Source organism: Anolis sagrei, chromosome 2 (genome assembly GCF_037176765.1).
Source record: "Anolis sagrei isolate rAnoSag1 chromosome 2, rAnoSag1.mat, whole genome shotgun sequence".
Lineage (NCBI taxonomy): Eukaryota > Metazoa > Chordata > Lepidosauria > Squamata > Dactyloidae > Anolis > Anolis sagrei.
The window spans coordinates 221,961,422-221,987,354 of NC_090022.1; the positions used below are offsets into that span (position 1 = coordinate 221,961,422).

A 25,933-nucleotide genomic window follows, 5' to 3' on the forward strand; every position below is an offset into this window, starting at 1 on the left:
CAGAGTCCTGTAAATGTAAACAATTTACAAAATTCTACAAATCTCACTTATGGATGGAACACGTTTATTTAGAAGTAATTCTTATTGATTTCACAGCAACCTTTCAAGGCTTAATTAAATATTTGCTTCCTGAATATTGATAATACTGTATATTGTATTAACCCACATAAACTTAACAGTAGCAAAACTAAATTCATAGTATGAATCAGACTTTAAAAACCCTTTAAATCAGTGGTTCCCAACCTGTGGCCAGCGAGACCCAAAATAAGGGCCGTGAGACATGCGGGGAAAATCGGTGCCGGGGATGTGTGCCGCCATTGGAGGAGAGTGATGGAATGAAGGAAAGGGAGAGAAGGAAAGAAGGAAGGAAATGTCAGCACATTGCGCTCACCCTCGCCAGAGATTTCTCAGCCTTGGGAGGCTTTCCAGACCAGGGCGGAGAAGACTCATCAATGCGGTTTTCTGAATCAGCACCCCAAATAACCAAACCGAATCTAAAGTTGACCAAAAACTGATTCATAACCCTTTCGGTACTAATGTTGGAGAGTGGTGCCTGGTCAAAGTGGTTCCCGGTCAACTGGTCCTTGATCAAAAAAAGGTTGGGAACCACTGCTTTAAATCCTGCTATTACCTAAAATGAGTTTGAAAATAAAACTTAAAATCTCTTTTTTACTTTCCTTCTACTCAGTTTTAACACAATGTAAAATAAGGATCCAAACCAGATGCTCGCAGATTGACAATGTGATGGCTTATCATTGCAGAGTAGAGTCCTACTAAAGTTTTTTTTCATAACGTGACTTACATTGTTGAAAACACAGATGCTTTCAAAATGCTTCATTTTCAAAATGTATAAAAACGCTGAAATTATACAACTCAAACTAGTTCTGTTCTTCATTTATACTACAGAGCTCCAATGGCAACCAACATATTTCAAGGGTAAGGAAGCAACTCTTGTTTCTCCTTGTTTTCAACTTCTACCTTTCTCATCCTGAATGCCCTTTGGTGCCAAGAGAGCCTGGTTTGAAAGGGCCAGAAGCCAACTTGCTATCAGAACTAATCAGTAACCGTTTCATAGTACTCAGTTATAGCAGTATGATTCCCACTTTACCTGCCATAGGTGCATCCTCTGGGATCCTATTTGTTTGTTTTAGTTTGGTTGAGGCATTAGTGCTCTCTCCTTGATGTTTCTGGACTCTGAAGTGAAAACCTAAGGCTACAATTGTGTAGTATGGAAAGAGCCACAGGTCTGGCTCAGGGTGCATCTACACTGTAGAATTAATGAAGTCTGACACCACTTTAAGTGCTGTTGGTCAACTTATGGAATCCTGGGGTTTGTAGTTTGTTGCAGCACCTTCTGGCAGAGAAGGCTAAAGACCTTGTCAAACCACAACTCTTGCGGTTCCATAGAAATGTGCCCTAGCCATTAAAGCAGTGTTGAAATGCGCCCATTCTACGCATACACCCAAAAGGAGCCCACTTATTAAATACATGAAAATTTCTCTAAATAATGCAGATAAAGAATGTGTATGTCTGAGTGAGGAAGACAAAATATCAGTCACATCCAGGGAGAGAAACAAGTCATGTATCTCTGACTAAACATCCACTATGAGAGCTACCAGATATTTATTTATGTTGTAGGTCAAGATCATATGTGATGGATAAAACAGGATGGGCACAATCAGAAATAGATTTCTATTGAGTATCTATGGCCCAATGTGAGGACCAACTCTTAAGTTTTTCCTCCTTCTAGCCTTGCAAAAAAGATGTGTGAAGAGAGAGTGGCTGTTGTCATAGACCCAAGGTTAATGTGGACAGAGATACAATTTTTTTAGACAACTGAAGAGATCCAAAAGAAAATGGTTGCTAGTAATGTGCACTATCTCCCCTCTGGGTTTTTGTATGGTTTTTATAAAGGTTTTGTAAGTTTTTGGATTCTTACATAACAAGATGACATTGGGACATAAGAAATGTGGGTAATGGATCACAGGATGACAACTTCACAACCCCGTTCAAACCCACAAAACCTGTCCATATTCTATCATTACAAAAATGATATACTATTGCAGGATTTAAAGGTATTAAATTGTACATTTCTGCACAATCAGCCAAAAAAACCCCAAAACAAACCATACCACCATTGATTTTCAGCATCACTTAGAATGCACAGTCATTCTTCTATGTATCAGTCTAGGAAATATTCTATTAATCCTATCATACATTTTGAGGCAGGAACAATAAAAAGACCAGACTAAGTAAGATAATGGATGCTTCTACTTCATCCTTTATCTAAGGAAATCAGATCAACACCATACTTTTTGATAAAACACAGTCTTATTGATTTCATACCCTGTAGACAGAATACTTTCAGAGTCTAAGTTTTAAAAAGTGATCAGTCACCAGAATTTACATACCATTCCTCTAAGAAACTCAGCCTGATACATCCAAAAATTCTCCATGTTGATTATGCTGCTGTTCTGCTCCAGCTACTGAGTCAAGTACTAACTAGTATGTGCCATCAAATTGCTTTTTTTCCAGCAGGGTTATGTACCTGGGACATGAAAATGAAGCCTGTAACAGGAGATGGTGCCTATGTTCGACCTATGGAGATCAACCTTCTTTGTTATGAGATGTCTCAAAGGAGGTCATTTTACCAGAACAAGCAGTCTTGTTTCACAAAGGGTTTCATTCCTTTTATCCAGGTCCTTACAGAAGTACATGTGTAGCAGAACTCTAGTATTACTGGTATCTTACAATTTAATAAAAGGAGCTGTGGTGGTGCAATGGACTGCCGACCTGAAGGTCTGTGCTTCGAATCCACGGGATGGGGTGAGCTTCTTTCTGTCAGCTCCAGCTTCCCATGCAGGGACATGAGAGAAGCCTCCCACAGGATAGTAAAAGATCTGGGCGTACCCTGGGCAACGTCCCTGCAGATGGTCAATTATCTCACACTAGAAGCAGCTTGCAGTTTCTCAAGTCACTTCTGATACGACAAAAAAATAACTTAATAATAAAAATATTGGATATACAGGTTGAATGTCCCTTATCTGAACTGTTTGGGACTAGAAGTATTTTGGATTTTATTGCTGTTTTTTAATTTGGGATATCATTATGTGCATCATAGGACATCTTGGAGATGGAACCCAATTCATGACCTATCTTGGAGATGGGACCCAAATATAAACAGAAAATTGATTTAAGTGTCACATAAACTTTATATACATAGACTGAAGGTAATGTTATACCATCTTTTAAATATTTTTGGGCATGAAACAAAGTGTGTGTATATTGAACTACCAAAAACAAAGACATCATTATCTCAGCCACCCATATAGACAACTTTACAATTTGGAGTATTTGGAAATGTTGGATAAGGGATGTTCAAATACTATGAACTGTGAGATGGCTAGAATGTTTTGTTGTTGTTTTTAATGACAAAAAATATTGTAAAAACTACTTCAGATAAATTTGGGAGTCATTACTAATCTAGTATCAAGACAAAAGAAATGCAGGAACATTGTTGTGAAGGAAAATATGTATATTGCGGTTTTCCCAACTGCACGCAGTCAACACCCCATGGAGTGGTGAAGTTGATTAGGCAGAGAAGGCTAAAGACCTCATTATCACCATCACCATCATTTTTATGTCACTTTTCTCCCTGTGGGGACAATGCAGCTAACAATAACGTTGTGGAACTACAACTTTCATAATTCTATAGCACTAAGTTATAGCGGCTAAAGTGATGTCAAACTGCATTAATTTGACAGTATTGATCAGTGGTTCCCAATCTTATTTTGACCAGGGACCACTTTGACCAGGGACCACTCTCCAACATTAGTACCAAAAGTGTTATGAATCCGCTTTTGGGCAACTTTAGACCTGGTTTGGTTATTTGGGGCCCTGAATCAAAAAATTGCATTGGACAGATCACATCAGCTCTAGTTGAGTCGCCTGAGGGCTGAGAAAAGCAGTATATAAATGAAGTAAGTAAATAAATAATAGTTTCTGATACAGAACATATGCTATCCAATAGTCGCCATCTTCTCGCCCACAGAAATCCATATTTTATTAGCCCCAGCACTACATGACGGTTTTGCGAGACCAGTCACTCTTATTGTATTGAGTAGTTACGGTGAGGCCATGGACCATATTTTAGTTCTTGCGGACCACGGGCTGGGAACCACTGGTGTAGACGCACCCTTCGTTATATACTTTAAGTAAACCTACTGATATCAATGGGACTTAAACTAGTGATGTTGGCCTTAAGTCCTTCATATTTCAATGGGTGTATTGTAGGTATAAATTGATCTGGACTGAAATCATACATTTGGAATATAAATCAAGACTTTCAGGGTAGTTTGGATGATGCTCGGATCCTCGTTTTTAAATGGTAGAATCACTGTCAGCAAAATTCTGGCTATTCCAATACCTTTAGGTTTTCAAGAATTACCTGTTTGACTGCTTAACTTAAGGAACAACCAGTATCAATAGAAAGCCCAAATGCAATTCCCTGCTGTTACAAGCAAGCAGCATTCTCTTTTGCTTAACAAACACTGAGCACATCATGACATCCACAGAGCCGGTCACATTGTGCAGCACCTGAAACCTGCTCAATTATTCAGTGCAGTCCTTCTCGATTCCCTTTATCAATAATAGATGAGCCCTGCTGTGGAAAAACTGAAGCTTTGCAAAGCTGCCCGAGCGTCAGACTGAGAAGGGAAGGAAACTTGTCATAAAGAGAAGTTTCAAACAAAAGGGATGTTACCTAAACTGGAGGGGGGTAAAGGGAGAGAATGCGTTCCTCAGAAATGTTAAATTCCACTTCATAAAACCAAACCATCCATGTGCATAATTTACTAAACACCATAAAAACAAATCCATGCTATCTGAGGTTTGCAAGCCAGGGAAGGCTGTCATAAGCATTTCTTCTGCCTCATTGAGCGGGAAGCAGTGGGTGTGGAAAATCGTGGCTATGCTGGTCTTTGGAAGATGGGACATGCAGAGTCGGCAAGGGATATGTCCTATTACGTCAACTTCCAACTGAACTAAATGTACAATTTATTTATCAGAAACCCATTACGTGCGCAAAATTAAAAACATATATATATATTTATCTTTGCTAGGCCCACCTGCCCCATCTCTGCTCACAGATTTGTTCAGACAGGAACATGGTATGTGACACACCTTGAATATTTCAAGAGGCATATTATTCTTAACTCTCCTAGACATCACCATAATCTCTAGGAAATTTGGATATTATTCACAACTGGTCAAAGCAACTCAGATTCTTCCAATGGAATTATTTATTATGTTTAATCTATCTTTAGTTTAGTTTTATTACTTTAATTTGTTTCCATTGGTTTTATTTACAAGCTGCTCTGAGATATTTTGATGTAGGGTGGGACAGAAATATTTTAACAAATAAATAAGATGAAAGCCATGAAAGCCTTCAACAATACAATAAATAAGATGCAATACCCATCAAAATATTGTTGACTACAACTCCAAGAAATGCTCACAATTGGCTAGTAGCAAGGGCTACTGGGACTTGTAGTCCAATAACATCTGGAATAGTATTATGCTTTCACCCCTACTATAGACTTAAGCCTGTCATTATTTAATTTTTTTTTTTTAAAAAAGCTTGCATCTCATAGAATCAGAGAATTGGTGGTGCAATGGGTTAAACCCTTGTGCCAGCAGGACTGCTGACTGAAAGGTTGGCAGTTCGGATCTGGGGAGCGGGGGAATTCCCGTCTGTCAGTTCCAGCTCCTCATGTGGGGACATGAGAGAAGCCTCCCACAGGATGGTAAAATATCTGGGCGTTCCCTGGGCAACATCCTTGCAGACGGCCAATTCCCTCACACTAGAAGCGACTTGTAGTTTCTCAAGTCATTCCTGACATGGAAAGGGAGTTGGAAGGAAATACAAGGACCATCCTGTCCAATCCCCTGCCATGCAGGAAAACATGATCAAACCACCTTCAGATGATCATCCAAGCCTTTGCTTAAAACTCCACCATGCTCGAGGCAGGACACTCCATTGTTTTCGTACCCCCTCTGTTTTTTCATACATGGGGCACAAAACCTAAGCCCAGTTTTAGTTCCACCTAGAGCAGATCCATTGAGACTAAAAAACTGGATCATGGACTGAAGTCCATAGGCAGTTGGGGGAGCTGAGTCCTCCTCTCACTTTCTGGTAATGTTCAGGCAAAATAGGATCTCAAGATTATTGAGTAGACAAGCCCCCTAGGAATTAATCAGAAATGTGCTAGTGATGAAGCAGAAACTAATATTAAAACAGCTACTGTAGTTGAGCCACCAGAAACAAACAAAGGCTTAATGTAATCTATTTTATGCACACTTTCTTGGAAATAAACTCTGATGAGCACACAATTATGGTGTTCTTAGCCAAGGCCTACTGAATGATAATGTATGGGGAGATGTAAACTGACCCCTTCCTAACTATGCCCTTAAGCTCTATCCACACTGGCTATTTAATCCTGTTCAAATCTAGCTTCAAACTGCAGCAACCAGACAAAAATACTTCCACAAAAGCGAGCAAAAAAAAGCCGTTAATGTGCATGTAGCTTGTGCCATCACATGCCAGGCCTCAAACCGGTTCCATGATTTCCTATGGAATCATCTGTACTTTCTTCAATACCAGTTTGAACCTCCATTAAATGGTCAGTGCAGAAGGGGCCTAAGATAGCTGTTCAAGTGACCTGACCAGAGATTCCAGATTATAACACGAGGTACATTATCCTGGTCTCCACTGCCCTAAAAAACACATAAGCTCTTAATTTTCTTCACTGAGCTAAAGGTGAATTCATTTTCTAGAAGGAGATAATATAATGGAGAAGCTTGCTGCAGCCGTTTATGCTTTGTGTACTAGAGGAAAAAACAGAAAACGAAAGACCTGTCACAGCAATCTGATGCAGAGTCATCCTCAAGTGAGTAACATTGACACATTCTCTTTCTGTAATTTCTATCTGAATTCTGCATATGTTTCGAAAATACTGTCAATACCTTAGGGCTCTGGGACCTTGATGACTCAGGTGTGACTCACAAATCATAAAGCTGGAAGGGATCCCAAGGGCCGTCTAATCTTGCCAATGCAGGAATTCACAGCTATAGTATTTATTTACCATATTTGTATATGTATATGTATAGTAGCGCTGAGCATCCATTCAAACTTTGCTTAAAATCTCAGAATGAAGAGAAGCCCACCACCTTCCAAAACAAAAAAAAAGTGGCCCGAGGAGCTGTGTTGTGCATGATTTAGGCAGAAGAGGACTGTATTATACATTAATGTGTTATGCATAAGCACTTAGGCTTCCAAAAATGTAAATTCATTTTTATTATGCAGTCATAGCGACAGTACGATCAATCAATGCAGAAGCAGACCTTGCTAGAACATGTTCCAAATAGCACCAGAACTTCACAAAAGAAGAGAGTGACATATAGGGTTATTGTATATTAACAAGGAAGCAAAATATACGATGTCATTTTGCCTTGTTTTTTGGCCTCTTTACAGATTATATTTGGTTTGGCTGGGATTACACCCAGAAAGGAAAGAGACAGCATCCTTTACTTCTCTTTGTTTAATCCAGGATCAGGCCCACATTTTGCTCAAAACTGTGTTTTGCATAAGCTGCATTTTTCTGTAGTCTTTATTGATCTATTTATTTTAAGAGCATTTTTTGAACCTCACAGACATTTAGTTCAGGTTGATTTTATAATGGCCTAATTTAATTACACAAGAGCAGCTATGCACTGAGGCACTATCTTGTTTATACATGAGTGCAAATTCACCTTTTATGTTCTTCAGAAACTCACACTGGAGGTGAAATATAGCCATTTTGACTTCAGCCATTGAATCTATATAATCCCATTTGAAAATTACTTAGGTTGGAGCTGTCCAAACATTCTGGGGTAGTGAAGTCCACATTTTAACAACCTTTGTATCCTCAGATTCTGTATCAGATTCAATCATCCAGAATTCAAAAATATTTTTAATCTCCCCCCCCCCAAAAAAAAATCCCAATATTTTACCTTGTATTTACTTAATCCTTAAATATTTAATTTCCCTTATTGCTCTTATCCAATTCTCAATCTCATTCTTTTGCCCTTTACTACATCATTGAGTATAATGAGACTTTAGCATCCATGGATTTTGGTCCTAGAACTAAACTCCTGTGGATAATATGGGCACACTGTACTTATTTTTATTTGTCCCGAATCCCCCATCAGTCAGTTTTAATATACAGGGTTAGTCAAAATGCATAGGCCAATAAGCCATTCAATTGAATGGCTTATTGGCCTATGCATTTTGACTAACCCTGTATGATTTTGGATTGTAGTATTATGAGAGATGCATCATGTTCTGGAGTTGATGCCTCTCTTTGGTTATTTTTTTCCTAAACTAGGGAGCCCCAAACATAGCAAGCTCTCCTCCCAACCCCAACTTGCTGCTGTTCCTAGATTTAGTTGATTTTTCTGCAATTTTTCCTACAGTCACGTGTGGCCCCACTATGGATTTTTATGGGGAAATTGTAATATTGCCAATTTTGAATCAAATTCCTTTATATTTAGGATCTGGTTTTTATTCCTCCCACTGCCGACAATCTGTTGGGTAAATAATTGTTTTTTGTTTAGTTTGATTCTTCTCCCTACTAATTTTTCCATCTCATCCTTAATCTTGTTATAGAAATTTTTGTAACTTTTTGCAGTCTCACCACATATGGATAAACCCTCCAATTCCCCCGTAGTTATGCCAACTAAATATTGATTTTTTTTGTAATGTGGGACTTGATATCATTTTGCCAATATTTTACATTGTATTTCCTTAATCCTTAAATATTTAATTTCCCTTATTGCTCTTATTCAATTCTCAATCTCATTCTTCTTTCAGTTTAATTCGTCTTTCCATACCTCAAAGTATGTTTCGTATTGTAGTGACCAAAAGTGAACACAGTAGTCACACATGACCCCACTATGCATTTTTATGGGGACATTGTAATATTGCTAATTTTGAATCAAATTTCTTTTATATTTATGAACAGCTTAAGAGTTTGCTTTGAACAAGCCCACTGCCATCATCAGTGAACATGACTTTCGTACAACGTATCCCTAATATTAGGGTTTGCACTACAATATTCTCTCAACTTCAAACTTGGTAGATATAAATGTTTAGCAGTTTCATATTTACCTTTTGGGAGTGTTTTGTCATCAGTTCATTATCTTAGAACCATAGAATTAGAAGGGTTATCTAGTCCCACATTTTCCAGTGTAGGAATCCACAGCTAAAGTGCTCTTGAAAGATGGCCATCCAATTTCCTTTTGAAACCTCCAATGAATATGAATCCACAACCTTCTAAGGCATACTGTCCTACTATCAAATATCACTTATGGCTCCAAATGATGACTACAGCATACATGGATGAACATTGGATAGATAGCAATCCTCAAGGTACCTACATTCCAACAATGTATGGTTTTTCAGGCAAAAACTGTCTTCAGAAGTAGCCTGATGCCAAGGCCGTTCAGTTAAACTAGGCAAAATATAGTTAAAATGCATAGCTTCCAACAGGAACCTAGCTTCCACATTTTGCACTGACTACAGCTTCTATGTGTTTTCTAAGAGCAGTATCACTGGCGGTAACTATGGTGCGTGATGAGTTCTGGTTTTGCCAGGGATGGTTATAGATAGGGCCATAGCCCAGAGCAAAACCTTTGCATGCAAAAGTTTCAGTCTTCGGGACTTTCAGGTAAACGTATATAACAAACCTGCATTAAACCATTTATATAGATAATACTAAACTAGATAGTCCAGTGATCATCATAAGGCTCTATCTCTGTTCCTGTGACACTAGATAGGAGATTTGCTCAACCAAGCAGAGTGCTGGATCAAACTGAGTTAATTTCCAATGTGTGTTGATAAGTATAGGACTTTTCTGTTGAGTGGAGAACTAGATCTTTCTCAGTCTATTTTACCTACTTAAGATTGTTAAAATACTACAATGGAAATCAAGCATGGAAGCGTAGTGTCATAAAGCATGCACACTACCAATGAACAAGAAACTTCTAGTTTGTTTGTTTGTTTTTCAAAATAAGAGTACTCCTTTGGGATAGAAAGCCTAATGCAGGCTGAAGGGAAATGAGTACAAAACACTATGTTTTATATAGCCTGCTTCAAATAACCTGGTAGTTGAATAGACAGAGGATATACTATATTTTGACAAGATATTGCTACATTTAAAAGAAATTAACGCAATGACACTATACTATTTTTAATTAAGGCTTTGACCTACAATCCAGCATACAGCTGAGCTGCCTAAATCCTGCAAAAGTCACAATTATATGGGCTAAATGTTTGCAGAATTTCAGCTGCATCCTCCTGTTGTTATAGAATCCCTGTAGTCAAATTGGGAGAATATCCAGCCCTCCTGGATTTGATGAACTACTAATATTACTGAATATCAAATTATAAATTTTAACATATGGACTGGTTGTTTTAGTATATATTGATCTTCTATGTTTTTAATTGATGTTATGACTTTTTAAACTCGTTTATAAGTTGCATTTTAATCTGTTGTCCCCTGCTTCAATCTATAAGGAGAGATTGGTATGAAATCACCACCACCACCACCATTATTTCTCATCGCTGACCATGTTGGCGAGGATTGATGGGAACTGCTTTTGGAAATTACAACCTTCTTCAAACCTTCTCTAGTAATGTTTATCTATTATTCTGCTGCTTACTGTTAATATGTATGTTCTGGTATGCAGCTTCCTTTACTCTATGATTCTTGAGAAGCTATAAAAGGGCCTGCAGACCACATGCCCCCCCCCCCTCTCTCCTTTTGACTATGTGATCTGTTGATAGCTGTTTTGTTATAAGAGAGATGCCCTGACTGGCTGGCACAGAGAATTATCTCAAACATATTTGAAACATATTTTGTACTTGTTTATGCTGAACATATGAAGGTTGTGAGTAAACCAAATATGTTATTTTTTATCAAAGTCTAGTTCATTTTTGTCTTTTGAGTGTCTGATATAAAACAAGCTGTTTTATGGGAGGGTATATATTTTTGGGCACTGAAAAACACTTTTGAAGCGCTGCTATTTTTATGCACTCACAACATCTCTGTTTTCCTAACAGATAAGAGATAACAGGTTATTCAGTCTAACAACTGAAACCAGTGACTTGTAGAGAAGATTCTGTTATGATCTCCAAAAGATGTTTTCCCAAAAGGTTATGAATGCCATTTTCCAAAATCTGCAACATGTGATACGTTATTTTTTTTTCTATCAAATCTAAAAACAATACACATCAGGAAATAAGGGATATGAACTCTGCACTGAAACCGAAAGCATTTAATGTCTTTGAATCTAATATTGACAGGAGCCAATGCACAAAGCAATGATATGTGCATAATGGAAGGAAATAGTGATGTTTGTAGAGTGATTGAAACAGCCACATGCATCAAAAGGAATATTGATAGCTATACCACTCAAGCTTCGCATAATACCATGCTGGGACTTGGCACTGCTTCTAACAGAAGCGCATGCTTTAGTGCATATAATATGAAATTCTGTTTAAGGATATGTCGTATTAAAAACACTTCATAATTGTTACCATTATCAATGTTACCCTGCATTTTCCACAAAATTACAATTTAAACCGAGTACAACATATCTTAAAATGCGACAGATCAAAATTAAAATGGAATTAAACCATCCCTACAAAAACTGTTTCATAAAAACAAGGCAGCACTGCCATAAAAATCCTTTAAAAATCAGTTCAAAAGGCCTATCAGAATAAAGTCTTCCAAAGACAAGACAGGAGGAGGCAGTCATTTTGACCTCAATGGAAAGGAAGTCCCTTATGTCTTCATCAGCTATGCCTATGAAAGTGGTGATGCTGAGAGAAGGACCTTTCCTGAGTAGCTCAGTAGAGGCCCATATAGGGGAATTCGGACTGTCAGATAGGCGGTCTTATTAGATAGCTCCATTGACGAGCAGCCAGATGGATAACTCCATTGATGAACAACTATCCAATAAAACCTCCCTATTCATAGGGGATAGTTCCCAGCCAGACCACAGTTACCTGAAACCATGCATATGACTGAATGCCAGTAAACAGCATGACTTCTGGTCCAAGCCTAGAGAGGTATCCTCTCTAGGAATTTGCTAGATCCTCCAGTGTATTTATATGGCAACTTCTGGGGAAAGTATACTGTAAGATAGCCTGAAGGACTTAGCAAATTCCTAGAAAGTCCATTTGCCCCCCGGACATAGTTAAAGAAAACTGTGGATATGGGTTTTATTACGGGATTTCCCTGTATTCTTTTTAATAAGTTCAATGTCTATTTGTTATATTATGACAGAGAAAGGGATAGGTAGGGAAGCATCTGTACTGCAATTATTCTAATAATGTAATGCTGTGTTCTCCAAGCAGTTAAAAACAATGTTAAAATACTAAGCATCAAAGTGAAAATTACAAGTTCCAGATTTTGTCATCCAAACTTGTCATCCAGATGTTTAACATACTTACATCTCCCTCTACAGTCCTCTGATCCTCATCATCCTTGGTGGGGCTGATGTCTTGCCTCATCACCCAAATGGGCTCTTTGGGTTCATCAGGAGTATAAGGGGAACGGATGGTCCTTGTCTTCACTTCCTCAATAGCTTCTTTAATGTCTTTAATAGCCAGTGATATTGCATCCCTTTTTTCCTTGCTATACCTTTGCACCGATTCCCCCACATTAACCGATGGTTTAGAACCACCTGAAAGTTGACTGTTGCTTTCAGGACGCACATTAGCAAGAGCATTACTACTGTCCACGTTCTGCTCTGCTTCTGGCATGTCTTCAGCAGCTTTGTCTAGGCTTTGAGAACTCATGCTTTGTTTAACTTCGGCCACAATTTGGTCAATATCTTCCTCTTGTTCGTAACTGTCCATCCTTGGATATGGAGCAAACTCCGCCTCTTTCTCGGGACTGTCGGATTCTCCATCAGAGCGCTCATCATAATGGTGGAGACGTGCACCTAGAGCTTCCTTTCGGTAGTTGTCAGCCTCTTCCCTCTCTTGCTCATAGAGTCTCAGACCTTCCCTGACATCAAGATCAGGTGTGTCTCCTATCTCCTCATACACATGTTCTTGCAGCCCATAGTCAGCATAGGGCTCCGCATACTGCTCATCTTCCCCTCGGTGGAAGAGTCGGTGGGTGTACACATAGCCCGAATATGCTGCATTCATGGCTTCCTCATGCTCAATGGAATGAAAGTGCAAGTGGTTGGGGAGAGTTCGGTTATGGAGTGTCTCTGCATGTTCTGCCTCAGCATTTTCGGTGTATTCTTCTGCCTCAGGTCTGTACTGTACAGCATAGGCACTCTCATCCTCATTTTCTAGCACTCTATCTCCTTCATAGTTATCCCCTGCTGTGGCTATGACATCTCCCTCTGCGGTATCGGTGTGATTATGGAATCCACTCTCAGTGCTAGCCGATCGTGGCAGCATGCCCTCTTCTTCCTGTCTAGAGTGTCCTCCATGGCCACCATTGGCACATCTTGGGTAAACAGCATACTGTTGTTGTTCCTCCTCTGCCTCGGAGTGCTCCAGATCAGCCTCTATAGACTCATTGACCTCTCTATTTCCTAGTTCATCATTGCCCTCTCCTTCTGGTGGCCCCTCAAAGTGGTTCATGGCAGGTAGTAAAGGATGCTTCACTTATTCTATTGACATTTTGTGTGTTGTGTCTGTAAAGACATTATCAAAAAAAAGGGCAGTTAATACACAAAGGAAGTAGACATTTTAAGCTAACACAACATTAAACCTAATTTTCAATAGTCAGCTTATAAGCAGTAAAATCAGAGCCATATATTAAAGTTGGATCAGCAGACAGTGAATATCAGGTGTTACCCAAATTGTTTTCATAAGCAGAAAATATTGACAAAAATAGAGAATGCATGGTATATAATTACCAGCCAATTAGCCAAAAGCGAATAGGCTGGCAAATGAGACATATAGTGTGAAGGATATGCTGCCAAAGAGAAATGCATATATCATTGGTCGGAAAAAAGAGAAGGAGGTTGTTAAGAGTACAAAAAATTCTGCAAGGACAAGAAGGAAACATATGAAGTTAAAAGGACAAATATGGCCCAAGGCAATACATTTAATTTGACAGATGGGAAGTACTGTAAGAAGATAGACAGTTGAGTATAAAAGAAGCATTTACACATAAAAGATATCTGATAGATGCGGAAAAATAGGAGAAATCAAATATAAACCCACTGATTCAACACAAGTTGAAGAAAATGTTGTACGAGTTCATGGACTGTTCTTGCACTCAAGTGCTCTTGTCTCAAACCAGCAATAACAACCAAAGCTCTTTCGATGATAAAAGAGAATCAGGCATAATCTCCTGCTTTGAACTTTTTTCTTTTGTCTGCTCCAAAATCAAGAACTTCAGTGAAAAGCTATTAGGAACAAGAAAATAAATTGACCCTGTTTTCGGTAAACATAATTTTTCTCATCCTCCTCCCACTGCACAGCTGGTTGAAAACCTTTTATACTTCACAGAGCAATTGCTGAAGGCTTTGAAATGCAGCACTATAAATAAGGAAGGCCCGGGAACACAAAGGAGTCATCAAGCCATGCACTCAAGAGTAAAATATAAATTGTAGTCTGTGGTTTATTGCAATTTTGAAAAAAAAGGGAAAAGGTGCTTGACAAACAGGAGTGTTGATCACACGGAATGACTATAAATGGATGTGTCATGTCAATAAATATGTAACGCTCATAGCGTTGATGTGGAGCCAGAAATCTACGAATCTGACAATGAATAGTGTGAATAATGTGTAACCACTCCTCCTATACACTCTGGAGCCAGTGCTAGAAAGAGAACATTGGCAGTAATGCTCACTGTAGGTCCAAGCTGATGCATTATATTTTAGTCCAACATGATGCCCAACTGGAGCCCCCCCCCCCCCAAAACGCAAGTCCTAGCATTCCTCATCATTGACAATGCTGCCCAGAACTGTTGGAAACTGCAGACCAATGATATCCAGAGGGACACACTTTGCTAGTCTTTGATGTCCTTCATAGCTGAACCAAGAGAGGTCTACTAAATATGCCAATCTCTTAGCAATGGTCAGTTTCCTGTACTACAGCGGTGGATTGTGGCCCATGGACAGAAACTATGAACGCTGTGATCTCTGCCCCTCAGACTAAGTCAATATAGGATCTCAAAAACACTAAACTTGCCATTACAACAATACATTAACTGGAGCCTCCAGTGGCGCAATGGGTGAAACCCTTGTGCCGGCAGGACTGGTCGACCAACAGGTTGGCGGTTCGAATCCGGGAACGGGGTAAGCTCCCATCTGTCAAGCTCTAGTTTCTCATGTGGGGACATGACAGAATCCTCCCACAGGATGGTAAAACATCAATCATCTGGGCTTCTCCTGGGCAACATCCTTGCAGACAGCCAGTTCTCTCACACCAGAAGCAACTTGTTTCTCAAGTCTCTTCTGACACACACAAAAACTGTCTCTCTACACTCACTGCTGCCATTTAAAAATTGAGTGCTAAGGCCCATTTGGCATTGCAAACATATCCACAGCTAATCCATTAAAATATTTATGGGATCACACTGACCAGTCTGTGGCCCAAAGTAAATAATAAACCAATATGCATAATGTTGCTTTGCTTAGACACCTGTAAACAATCCCAAACAGACATCTTTTACAACTTAATGGAATCCCACTTCTAAAGGCAGGAAACATATGCAATCTAGTTATTTTGTATTTCAAGCATCTGAAACCACATAATTATAGAGTTGGGGAGGGAGAGAAGGAAACATAACATTAAAGCTTCCTGACAGAGTGTTTCATGTAGTAACTCCAACAGGTTGGTGGTGTGGCAGAGTTTACCAAGCATGCAAGAAAAGCCACTTCCACCAAAAGAACTTGATTTAAGAACACAGCCTAAATGTGCATCTACATTGCAGAAGTATTGCTTAATGCTATGGAATCCTACAAGTTGTAGTTTTACAAAGTCTTTAACCTTCCCTGTCAAAGACTGCTGGTGCCTCACTAAACTACAAATCCCAGGATCCCATAGCATTAAGCCATGCCAGTTAAAGTGGTATTCAACAGCATGTTAAGAGGACAAACACCAGTAGATATCAAGCCTCTTGCAGACAAAGGTACCTTGTTCCTTTGTGACATTTATCGGGTCTGCATTCAAAAATTACAAATAAGCCAAATTCCCTTCTTCCCTAAGCACAGCTAAAATCAAATTCAAATACTTCCCCATAATTTTTTATCTGCAACACAGAATTATCACGCGACTTTATTTCAAATAAAGATATAGTACATCTCTGAAAAATGCAGCTCTGTCCCATTAATTACTCATGGCAGCAGCTGCGTGCTAATGATCGAAGGCATCCCAGAGTGCTTTCTAAGCACTCCTGGCTCTGTGCTCACACTCTGATGGATAGTTAGCCTCTGGAAGAAACAACATTAACAGGTTGGTGTCTGTTGTTCCAATTTCTTATTGAAGTCAAAACTGCTGTACTGAGTGCATAAAAATACTGTCAATTCCCAATTTGAATTAATCTATCTGTGTGTGAGGCCCTAAGGAACTCAAATTCATTCTATACATGACATTTTTCTGTCTAGGTCCTAGAATGGATTTTTCCTATCTTGAACACAATTCTACTTTCTTTACACCCAGAGGCACAATGGAAGGAGGGCTCTCAAGAAATGTATCTATTCTGTGGAACAGAAGTACATCTATTCTCATGAGAAGCTGGAGCTGACAGATGGGAGATCACCCCACTCCCCGGATTCGAACCGCCAACCTTTCGGATAGGAGTTCTGCTGGCACAAGGGTTTAACCCATTGTGCCACCTGGGGCTCCTTTACTCATGAATAGTGTATCATTAGGAGCTTTTCTTGTTGCATTCCATAGTATTTTTCTGATACCCGGGAAGTCTCATCAACTGTACAGAAGAACTGTTCTTGGTGCAAATGAAAAGTGCTAGAAAATTTATTTTTAAGGAGAGTGATTAACTGTGCAGCCTAGATTTGGAGGCGTATACCCCTTGATGGTATCTCTGTAGGATCTATCATAATGAGAGTGTGCACCCTAAAATATAATATGGCACAATTTCCTACAACAGATCACTTTGGAAAATATGAATATAGCACTTGAGTAGTGAACAGATGCAAATTGACTCTTCCTCGGCCAATGGCAAATAAGGCTGACAGATGAAAACTTCATTTTTATCTTATTTTTATATATGCATATTTGTTTTTTCCTTACATAAATCTGTGTTTATCAAGTATTTGGATAGTATTATTTCAAAGGCCACCCAGGTTGAGTTCAATTTATTCCTCTGGTGGGTATACAACAAATGATCCTTGGTAGAAAGAACTAGTAGAGTGTAATGTTGCATTCTTACTGCATAGGAACAATTTCAATTACTTTTCTAATGGAAACTGCACTGGCATACAGTGATGAATGAATAAAAACCCAATATGTGGATAAACACATTTGTCAAAGTTAGTATTTTTAATAACCTTCTCCAGTTAGCATTTGCTCACAGAATTTTTTTACTTTAATTGAAGCTATTATTTCAATAAAAATATAACATAGGTTTTAACACACACACATCCCCAAAAAACCCACCCTACATATTGTCTCAGCTTTGATAGAAAACAAGAGGTTATCATCTTTGGTTCATGAAACCATTTCTTAACCATGCACATAACGAAAAACCTTCAAACATGCTACATTTTATCATTGCTGTTGTTCATTTCTTCAGTCACTTCCGACTCTTCGTGACCTCGTGGACCAGCCCACACCAGAGTTCCCCCAGCTCCTTTAAAGTCAAGCCAGTCACTTCAAGGATACCATCCATCCCAACTTGCCCTTGGTCGGCCCCTCTTCCTTTTTTCTTCCATTATCCCCAGCATCATTGTCTTCTCCAAGCTTTCCTGTCTTCTCATTATGTGGCCAAAGTACTTCATCTTGGTCTACAATATCCTTCCCTCCAATGAGCAATCGGGAGTATGGACTGGTTGGATTTTCTCGCGGTCCAAGGCACTCTCAGAATTTTCCTCCAGCACCACAGTTCAAAAGCATCTATCTTCCTTTGCTCAGCCTTCCTTATCGTCCAGCTCTCACATCCTTAGGTTACTACGGGGAATACCATTGCTTTAACTATCATTAATATATATAAATCCTTAAAAATATATAAATCATTTTTAATATATATATAAATGCACAAAATCCTATAGCTGAAGTCTTAATGTATTTCATACAACATATATTGCTTAAAACATTAGCACAAAGATCCCCAGGTACCTAGATGTCTTTGACTTTCCATGTGTTTTTGTGATTGACACTTACATGACTAGTGAAAATGCATAAGCTCCTCAAAGTAATTTACATTGCCAGACAAGCATAATCAAACAGTGAAGAAGTCCAGCCAACTAGTAAAATTCACAGTAATTCAGTTAAAAGCAAAGAAAAAATAGAACTGAAGTAATAGACTCAATCGTAAATTATTTAAATCACATGCATGATTTATGTTACAGTACTTCATTATTCCATATGATATCTATTTAGCAAATAAAAATGATTTGAATTTAAGATTTAGTCTTTTCTGTTTTCCTCCTCTACTTATCAAGTCTTGAGGATGAAAAGAGCTGCAAACAGTTTCCTGTGACACCTTTAACAGAAGTTCTGGCATCAACAATGAAAACGGCGGTGTTCTCAGTTTGTGACATCATTCTACAGAACCCTATTCTGTGAGTCATCATCAGTGATCACTTGTGTCAGAGTAGGATGGCCTTCCAAGCAAAGAGGCCTGATGGTGGGTCCGTAGGTGACTGTGGAGACCTATTTTTGACTTGCATGTTCTTCCACAGTGAAGACATTGGTTTCCAGATGGAAGGCCAGGTTGACTTGATGCACCTTTCTCTTGACGCATTGTTCACTTTCGTCCTCCATTCCTGCCTCTTCGAATTCCACAGCACTGTTGACAACAGCTAATCTCCAGTTAGAGCGCTCAAGGACCAGGGCTCGTTGATATCCTGTGAGTATCTATGAGAGGCCAAGAGCGGGGCTATTTAAAGTAACACAAATTCCACTATGGCCACTGGGAATTCTTACTTAGGGGCATAAAGCAGAAGATGATGCTCTTCTCCCTTCCAAGAAGCTAACAAATGCATTCCTTTGTATTATACTTTCTGGGAATATTGAGGCAGGATCCTGAGGCCATTTTCACTGACCACTGAAAGCAGTTTCAAACCAGTATTGAAGAAAGTGGTTTCGTGTTGCATATGATTACATTGGAAATCCTGGAACTAGTTTGAGGCATGGATGGTAATTACGCAAAACCGGAGACCACTGATGCGCATTAAGTGTTTTGTTTTGAATGTTTTTGAAGAAGTTAATTGTCTGGCCCCACAGTTTGAAACTAGCTTCGAACTGCATTAAATATTTGGTGTAGGGCAAGAAACAGGAAGGCCTGGAAAAAATCTGGAAAAATCGGAGGGGGGCAGAGTCACCCCCCCTTTTCCAATCCCCCCCCCCATTTTTCCATTTTTTGCCCCTACCCTACTCCTTTTTCATTTCCCCCCCCCCAGGCCTTTCCATCTCTACATAGGACACATCTACACTGACATGTAGGTTAGTGTAGAATTGGATCAGCCTTGTGGTGGCTAAATGCCATGGTAATGAGAGGTAAGCCATCTTAACACAGCCTTGCCCCTTATTATCCAAGGCTAAGGCACAGTCTGAATCCTGCCCCAGGATTCAGGCCATCTCCAAACTTAGAGGAAGTTAGAACAGTTGGGCCGTTTCCCAACTAGAACCATCTGCAACTGTCCTGATTGTCATCTCACACTCCCTGGGCTTGGCCAGCCCAAGGACATGCAATGGAAGACCATGTCCCTCTGCCCCCCACCACCCCTATCATGGCAGTTTCCAGGCACCACACAGCTCCTTTCCCCCTTCACTTGCCCTGAGAACAGCTGCAGCAACAAGAACAGTGGGAAGGAAGGGGGAGTGTGAGGAAGGGTTTCCCATATCTGCCTTCATCCTCTCCCTTGGTAGGTGCCATGGTCAGAGACAACTGCAACACAGATGGGTGAGAGGAGACATTTAGGGTGGCCGGCTAGTACACCAAACCATGTTTGGTGGCACTGAGTGATGGGGACTCCCTCCCACCTCCACAATAACTAAGGGAGTCCCTGTGAGGACTCCTTTTGGACCCAATCCAGTATCCGGTATGTCAGATTGGCCCTGAAAAATGTGTCAGTGCAGATGGAGCCTCACCGAGACCAGGGTTTGAATTCCTCCTCAACTATGGAAACTTTGAGCAAATTGCATTCTCTTAACCTTAGTAGGCAGCAATGGCAAACTTCCTAAAAATAAACACTGGAAATTCATTGACAGGGTTGTCATCAGTTGATGGCACATTGCAACAATGCATACCTTGTGTACACAATCGTAGCAGTTTCCTTGCATCAGAGGTTGGCCACACAATCGCACTGGAGGACCTACAAATGTCTAGAAATGTGTTTTCTCAGGTTTTTAAAAAAGGTCTATATTAGCTGTTTTTCCATTTCCACAAGTGTCCTATGCCTCTAACTCCCGCAAATATAGAGGGCCAACTGTATTGAAATCCTATATCAGACTGTTTCCAATAGTCTGGCCATTTGAGAGCCAGCTCTATGTGAGATGAATTGCAATAATTTATATGAGAGGTTAACAAAGTTAGCCAAGTGGTTACATTCATACCATATAAGTAAGTTGACAAGTCGGTAAATCATCTGCATTCAATCATTCCCCATCCATTTTTCAAACTAAATAAAATGCCTTCACTTGCAAGTTGTTATCCTGAATCCAAACAAGGAAATAAAATTTAGCGTGGAAAGTTTGTTTTGTATTTCAAACATGCATATTTAAGAGTCATCATGGAAATGTGCACAATCTGTTGAAATTACGGAAGCAAAAGCAAAGCGATCAACTCCCATGAGAAAAACTATCATGCTGAACAGAGACTTCTACAATGTCTCATATGATCCAAATTAATCATGGTCAGATATTAAAATTAGCCATGTCCACTTTCAAATAAGAGTGTGCCATTATTAGTTTTAAAAATCAACTTAGTAACTCAGAACATATTATCGTCGAAGGCTTTCATGGCTGGAATCATTGGTTGTTGTAAGCTTTTCGGACTGTATGGCCATTTTCCAGAAGCATTCTCTCCTGACGTTTCACCTGCATCTATGACAGGCATCCTCAGAGATTGTGAGACCTCACAACCTCTGAGGATGCCTGCCATAGATGCAGGCAAAAAATGCCTCTGGAACATGGCCATACAGCCCAAAAAACTTACAACTCAGAACATATTATTTGAATGGAGAATGAAGAACTGACACCTTCCAGAAAGTGGAGCTTGTGAGCTTAAGATTTTAGCAGAAAGGAATGGATTAGAGATCAGCACATTCTTCTCTTTCCCTGGTCCCTTATCCCCCAGACAAAAAAGAAAGAGCACCCCCCTGTTGCTCGGTTTAAAGGATTTGACATATGTTTGAATAATGCCGTCAACAGGCAGGTGTTAAGACTAGCCGCCTCTCTCTTGTTCCTCTGCCAGCTGCCAGCACGCTCAGCGGCCCAAGCAGGCTTCAGCCCCAAATAGTATTAAGAGAGAATCAAATTATTCCTCAGAAAGAATTGGGAAGGGGGGGGGGGGTGAAATACAATTAATGCTCTCTGGATTACAAACAATATTCACAATAACGTCCAAAGCAATTACCCACAACAAATACCGGGTGGCTTTTAAATGGCATTTTTTTCTCTGTAATGATTTCATAATAATTCCTAGCATATTCTACCTGTCGTTGAGACTTCCTGGAATTAATGGAAATGCAATAAACTAATGGACATATGAAAGATTTGCTTGTCTGCTTTGGTTCTTCTGGGGCCTTTCTAAAAGGCAAATGCAAGCAAGTTTCCCATGGATAAGTTCCAGACACAGCGCACGGATCTCACAGCAGAGGACATCATATTGCAAATTTTACCCTGGAAAGATATACTAAGGCTCAGAGGTGGGGAGAGTTCCTTTTTTTTATTACAACTCCCAGAACCTCCAGACAACATGACCAGACATCTAAATCTGCTAGGTGATATAGGCTAAACATATTTTTCTGCAGCTCTGCAATAGATTTTTCTGATTTTTATACTGCTGTGTCACATCTAAAGCTACTAAAAAACAATCAAATGCACCATTTTGTTGCTGGTGTCCGTTTTTTACATAAAGATACATAATCTGACACTTTCAATGTTATATAGCACTATATTTATTAGAGTTGCACACAATTGGTTCACTACATGGAAGGTCTTTCTGAACCTCAGAGACATTCAAAACCATCACTGTATATATAATTTATCCACAATAGATGTAGTTTATTTATTTATTCATTTATTTATTTATTTACAGCCTTTTTAGCCCCCCCCCCCTTCTCAACCCCTGAGGGGGGACTCAAAGGCATCAATTCGATGCCACAATCAATAACACAGTATAAACCATAAATACATACAGAGTTAAAACAATAGTAGTTAATTATAACCAAATTATCATAAGACATTAAAACAATACTCAGTCCACAAACCCACTGATAGAACCATAAAACCGTATCCTCATACATATCGTCTTGCCAATCCATTTCCAGTCAAAGTGCTGCTTTATGTTTATTGTCCAAAAACCTGGTCCCAAAACCAAGATTTTAATTTCTTCCTGAACGCCAGGAGGGATGGGGTCAATCATATTTCATTTGGAAGCGCATTCCACAGGCGGGGGGCTACAGCCGAGAAGGCCCTGTCTCTCATCCCCGCCAGCCGCGTTTGCGATGCTGGCGGGAGCAAGAGCAGGGCCTCCCCGGATGATCTTAAGTTATGAGGTAGGACGTAGAGGCAGATGCGTTCAGCCAAGTAAGCTGGGCCAGAACTGTATAGAGCTTTATAGGTAAAAACCAGCATTTTGAATTGAGCTCAGAAGTGGACAGGCAGCCCGTGGAGCTGACACAACAAGGGGGTGGTATGCTCCCTGTATGGAGCTCCTAGTTTTCCAATATCCGCATAGAAAACCTGCACATTTTATATGATGATGGGGGTGCATTTTTTTCCTATCATGCACATATCTTAATGGAGCAATACAGCAGTAGATGAAGATCAATATTTCTAGATCCTTTTTGAAAAGAAAAACAACAGGATGTTTATATTCACAGGCTGTATAACAAAATTACTGTGATTGTGCATCCAATAAACTGTGCACTGAACTCTGCATCCAGTAAATTGCCATTTTGTGATCAGAATAAATTACCTCACAATAATTTAACTGAGCTAATTTTATCTATGTTCAGAACTTGGACAAGTAACTTCTGGGGATTACAGTTCCCAGAAAATCTCACCCAGCAAACCCCATAGCCATGCCAGTTATATTCCAGAACTGTAACTGTATCTGTCTATGGGTCTTAATACTAAATACTGTATATACTCAATTATAAGCCTAGTTTTTCAGCCCCTTTTTTAGGTTGAAAAAGCCCCAATTGGTCAAGGTTATTATTTTACTCTGTTATTATTGTTTTTCTTATTATTACCTTTATTATTTTACTTTATTATTGTTATTATTACATTTATTATTCTACTCTATTTATTATTGTTGTTACATTCATTACTGATTTTTATTGATTGCCTATTTCCTAACCTGTTGCACACCACCTCACCCTTGAAGTTATGTCCCAGGTTGTTGCATAAGATGTTTGTTATTATTGTTATAATGTTGTTTTATGTTATTGTTATATTTTATATGCTACGTTTTTAACCCTGTATAACTGGGCTTGGCCCCATGTAAGCCACCCCGAGTCCCTTTGGGGAGATGGAGGCAGGTATAAAAATAAAATTATTTTAAAAATAAAGTTACTATATTATTTTACTCTATTATTATTATTATTATTACATTTCCATTATTTTTTCTAGGAGCCCCCGGTGGCGCAGTGGGTTAAACCCTTGTGCTGGCAGGTCTGAAGACTGTCAGGTCGCAGATTCGAATCTGGGAAGAGCGCGGATGAGCTCCTTCTATCAGCTCCAGCTCCTCATGCAGGGACATGAGAGAAGAATGATAAAACATCAATCTCCTTGCAGAAGGCCAATTCTCTCACATCAGAAGTAACTTGCAGTTTCTCAAGTTGCTCCAGACACGACCAAATATATATATTTTCTCTATTATTATTACTATTATAATAGTGTCTAGAACTGTGTGATGTATCGGGGAATAGTGCGTGCAGATCTCAGTAAGGTGGCCTTTTGCAGCTGGCAGATGGTAATTTTGTCAGCGCCAATTGTTTTTAAGTGCAAGCCAAGGTCTTTAGGTACTGCACCCAGTGTGCCAATCACCACTGGGACCACCTTTACTGGCCAGAGTGTTTGAAGTTCTATCTTTAAATCCTCATATCACATAAGCTTTTTCAGTTGGTTCTTGTCAATCCTGCTGTCGCCTGGGACTGCAACATCGACAATCCATACTTGTTTTTTCCCCACAATCATGAGGAGTATTGTGCTCCAAAACTCTGTCAGTCTAAATTTGGAAGTCCCAGAGTAGTTTGATGTGTTCATTTTCCATAACTTTTCATGCTTGTGATCCCACTAGTTCTTTGTCACAGGCAAATGGTATTTGTGGGACAAGTTCCAATGGATCATCTGAGCAATGGTGTTATGCCTCTGCTTGTAGTCCGTCTGCGTGATCTTCTTGCAGCAGCTGAGGGTGTGATCTATTGTTTCATCTGCTTCCTTGCAGAGTCTACATTTGGGATTTGTCGTTGACTTTTCAACTCTGGATTTGATGGCATTGGTTCTAATTACTTGTCCTTGGGTTGCCAGAATCCGGCCCTCTGTCTCCTTTTCCAAAGTTCCATTTGTGAGCCACAGCCATGTTTTCATGTTTTGAATAAAATGAGAAACGATGGTAAACTTGAGGGCTTCTGATTTGACTGCTTGTGCATGACCAAAGGCTCTTTCATATTTTGATTTATTACAAAATATGAAAGAGCCTTTGGCAGTGAACAAGGAATCAAATCAGAGTGATGAAAGTCTAAATGGGGGCAGTACAAACCAACTATTTTATCTGTATATTCCTGAAAAAAGAATTGCATTATTTTTCTGTACCACAGTTGACATTTTGATAAATATACTCTAGGCTTCACACTTGGCTTTGCTTGTGAAACTGAGACAAGATCATCCAAAGGCAACCACTATGAGAAGGAATCCTCATTCCAGAGATGCAAAGGAAAAATCCTTATGTCTTTTTCAATAAAGTAGGGAGGCAAAGAGATTGGCCATTTTATGCAGGTAATTTACTTTGCTCCTTGTAAGGAAAACCTGAAGCCGGGCAAAGCACATTTCTCTCTTGAGGTCACCCTTCTATTTAATTCAAGTAGCGATGATTTCCTGCTGGCTGAGTTAGCTGATCAGAGACAGCTGAGCACACAGTCTGCTTGCTTTCTAAACATAATTAAAACCTTAATGAAGAATGGCATTCTCTGAATCTACATCTCAAACAGAGAGAGGAATGAATTTCTAAGTATGTCATATCCAAATTAGGGCATTAGCTTTAGTAGAGAGATACTGCAGTGTTCCTCCCTTTCAAATACTGATTGATTATACCCTCCGGGAGAAAAGGGATGTCTCTGCAAATGGAAAGACCTATTCGATGCTAACCCAAATGATACAAAATTACACGTAGAACAGAAAAAACTGAATAAAATGAAAATATTCTTGAAGCATTTTGGACCCTTAACTCCCTGTTCAAGAAAAATATATTGAAGAATAACTTATTTAACAAAAGAAAATCGGAAT

General features: G+C 39.4%; 1 protein-coding gene across 8 annotated transcripts in view; it reads right to left on the reverse strand.

Moving 5' to 3' along the window:
• APBA1 (amyloid beta precursor protein binding family A member 1) overlaps positions 1-25,933 on the reverse strand; it is a 123,161-nt gene that overhangs the window by 42,974 nt on the left and 54,254 nt on the right. For all 8 annotated transcript variants that reach the window (XM_060762228.2, XM_060762227.2, XM_060762225.2 and 5 more), the window contains exon 2: positions 12,554-13,758. In XM_060762228.2, coding sequence (XP_060618211.2) covers positions 12,554-13,705 — 1,152 coding nt within the window. In that variant the 5' untranslated portion in view covers positions 13,706-13,758. The remainder of the gene's footprint in view (positions 1-12,553; positions 13,759-25,933) is intronic.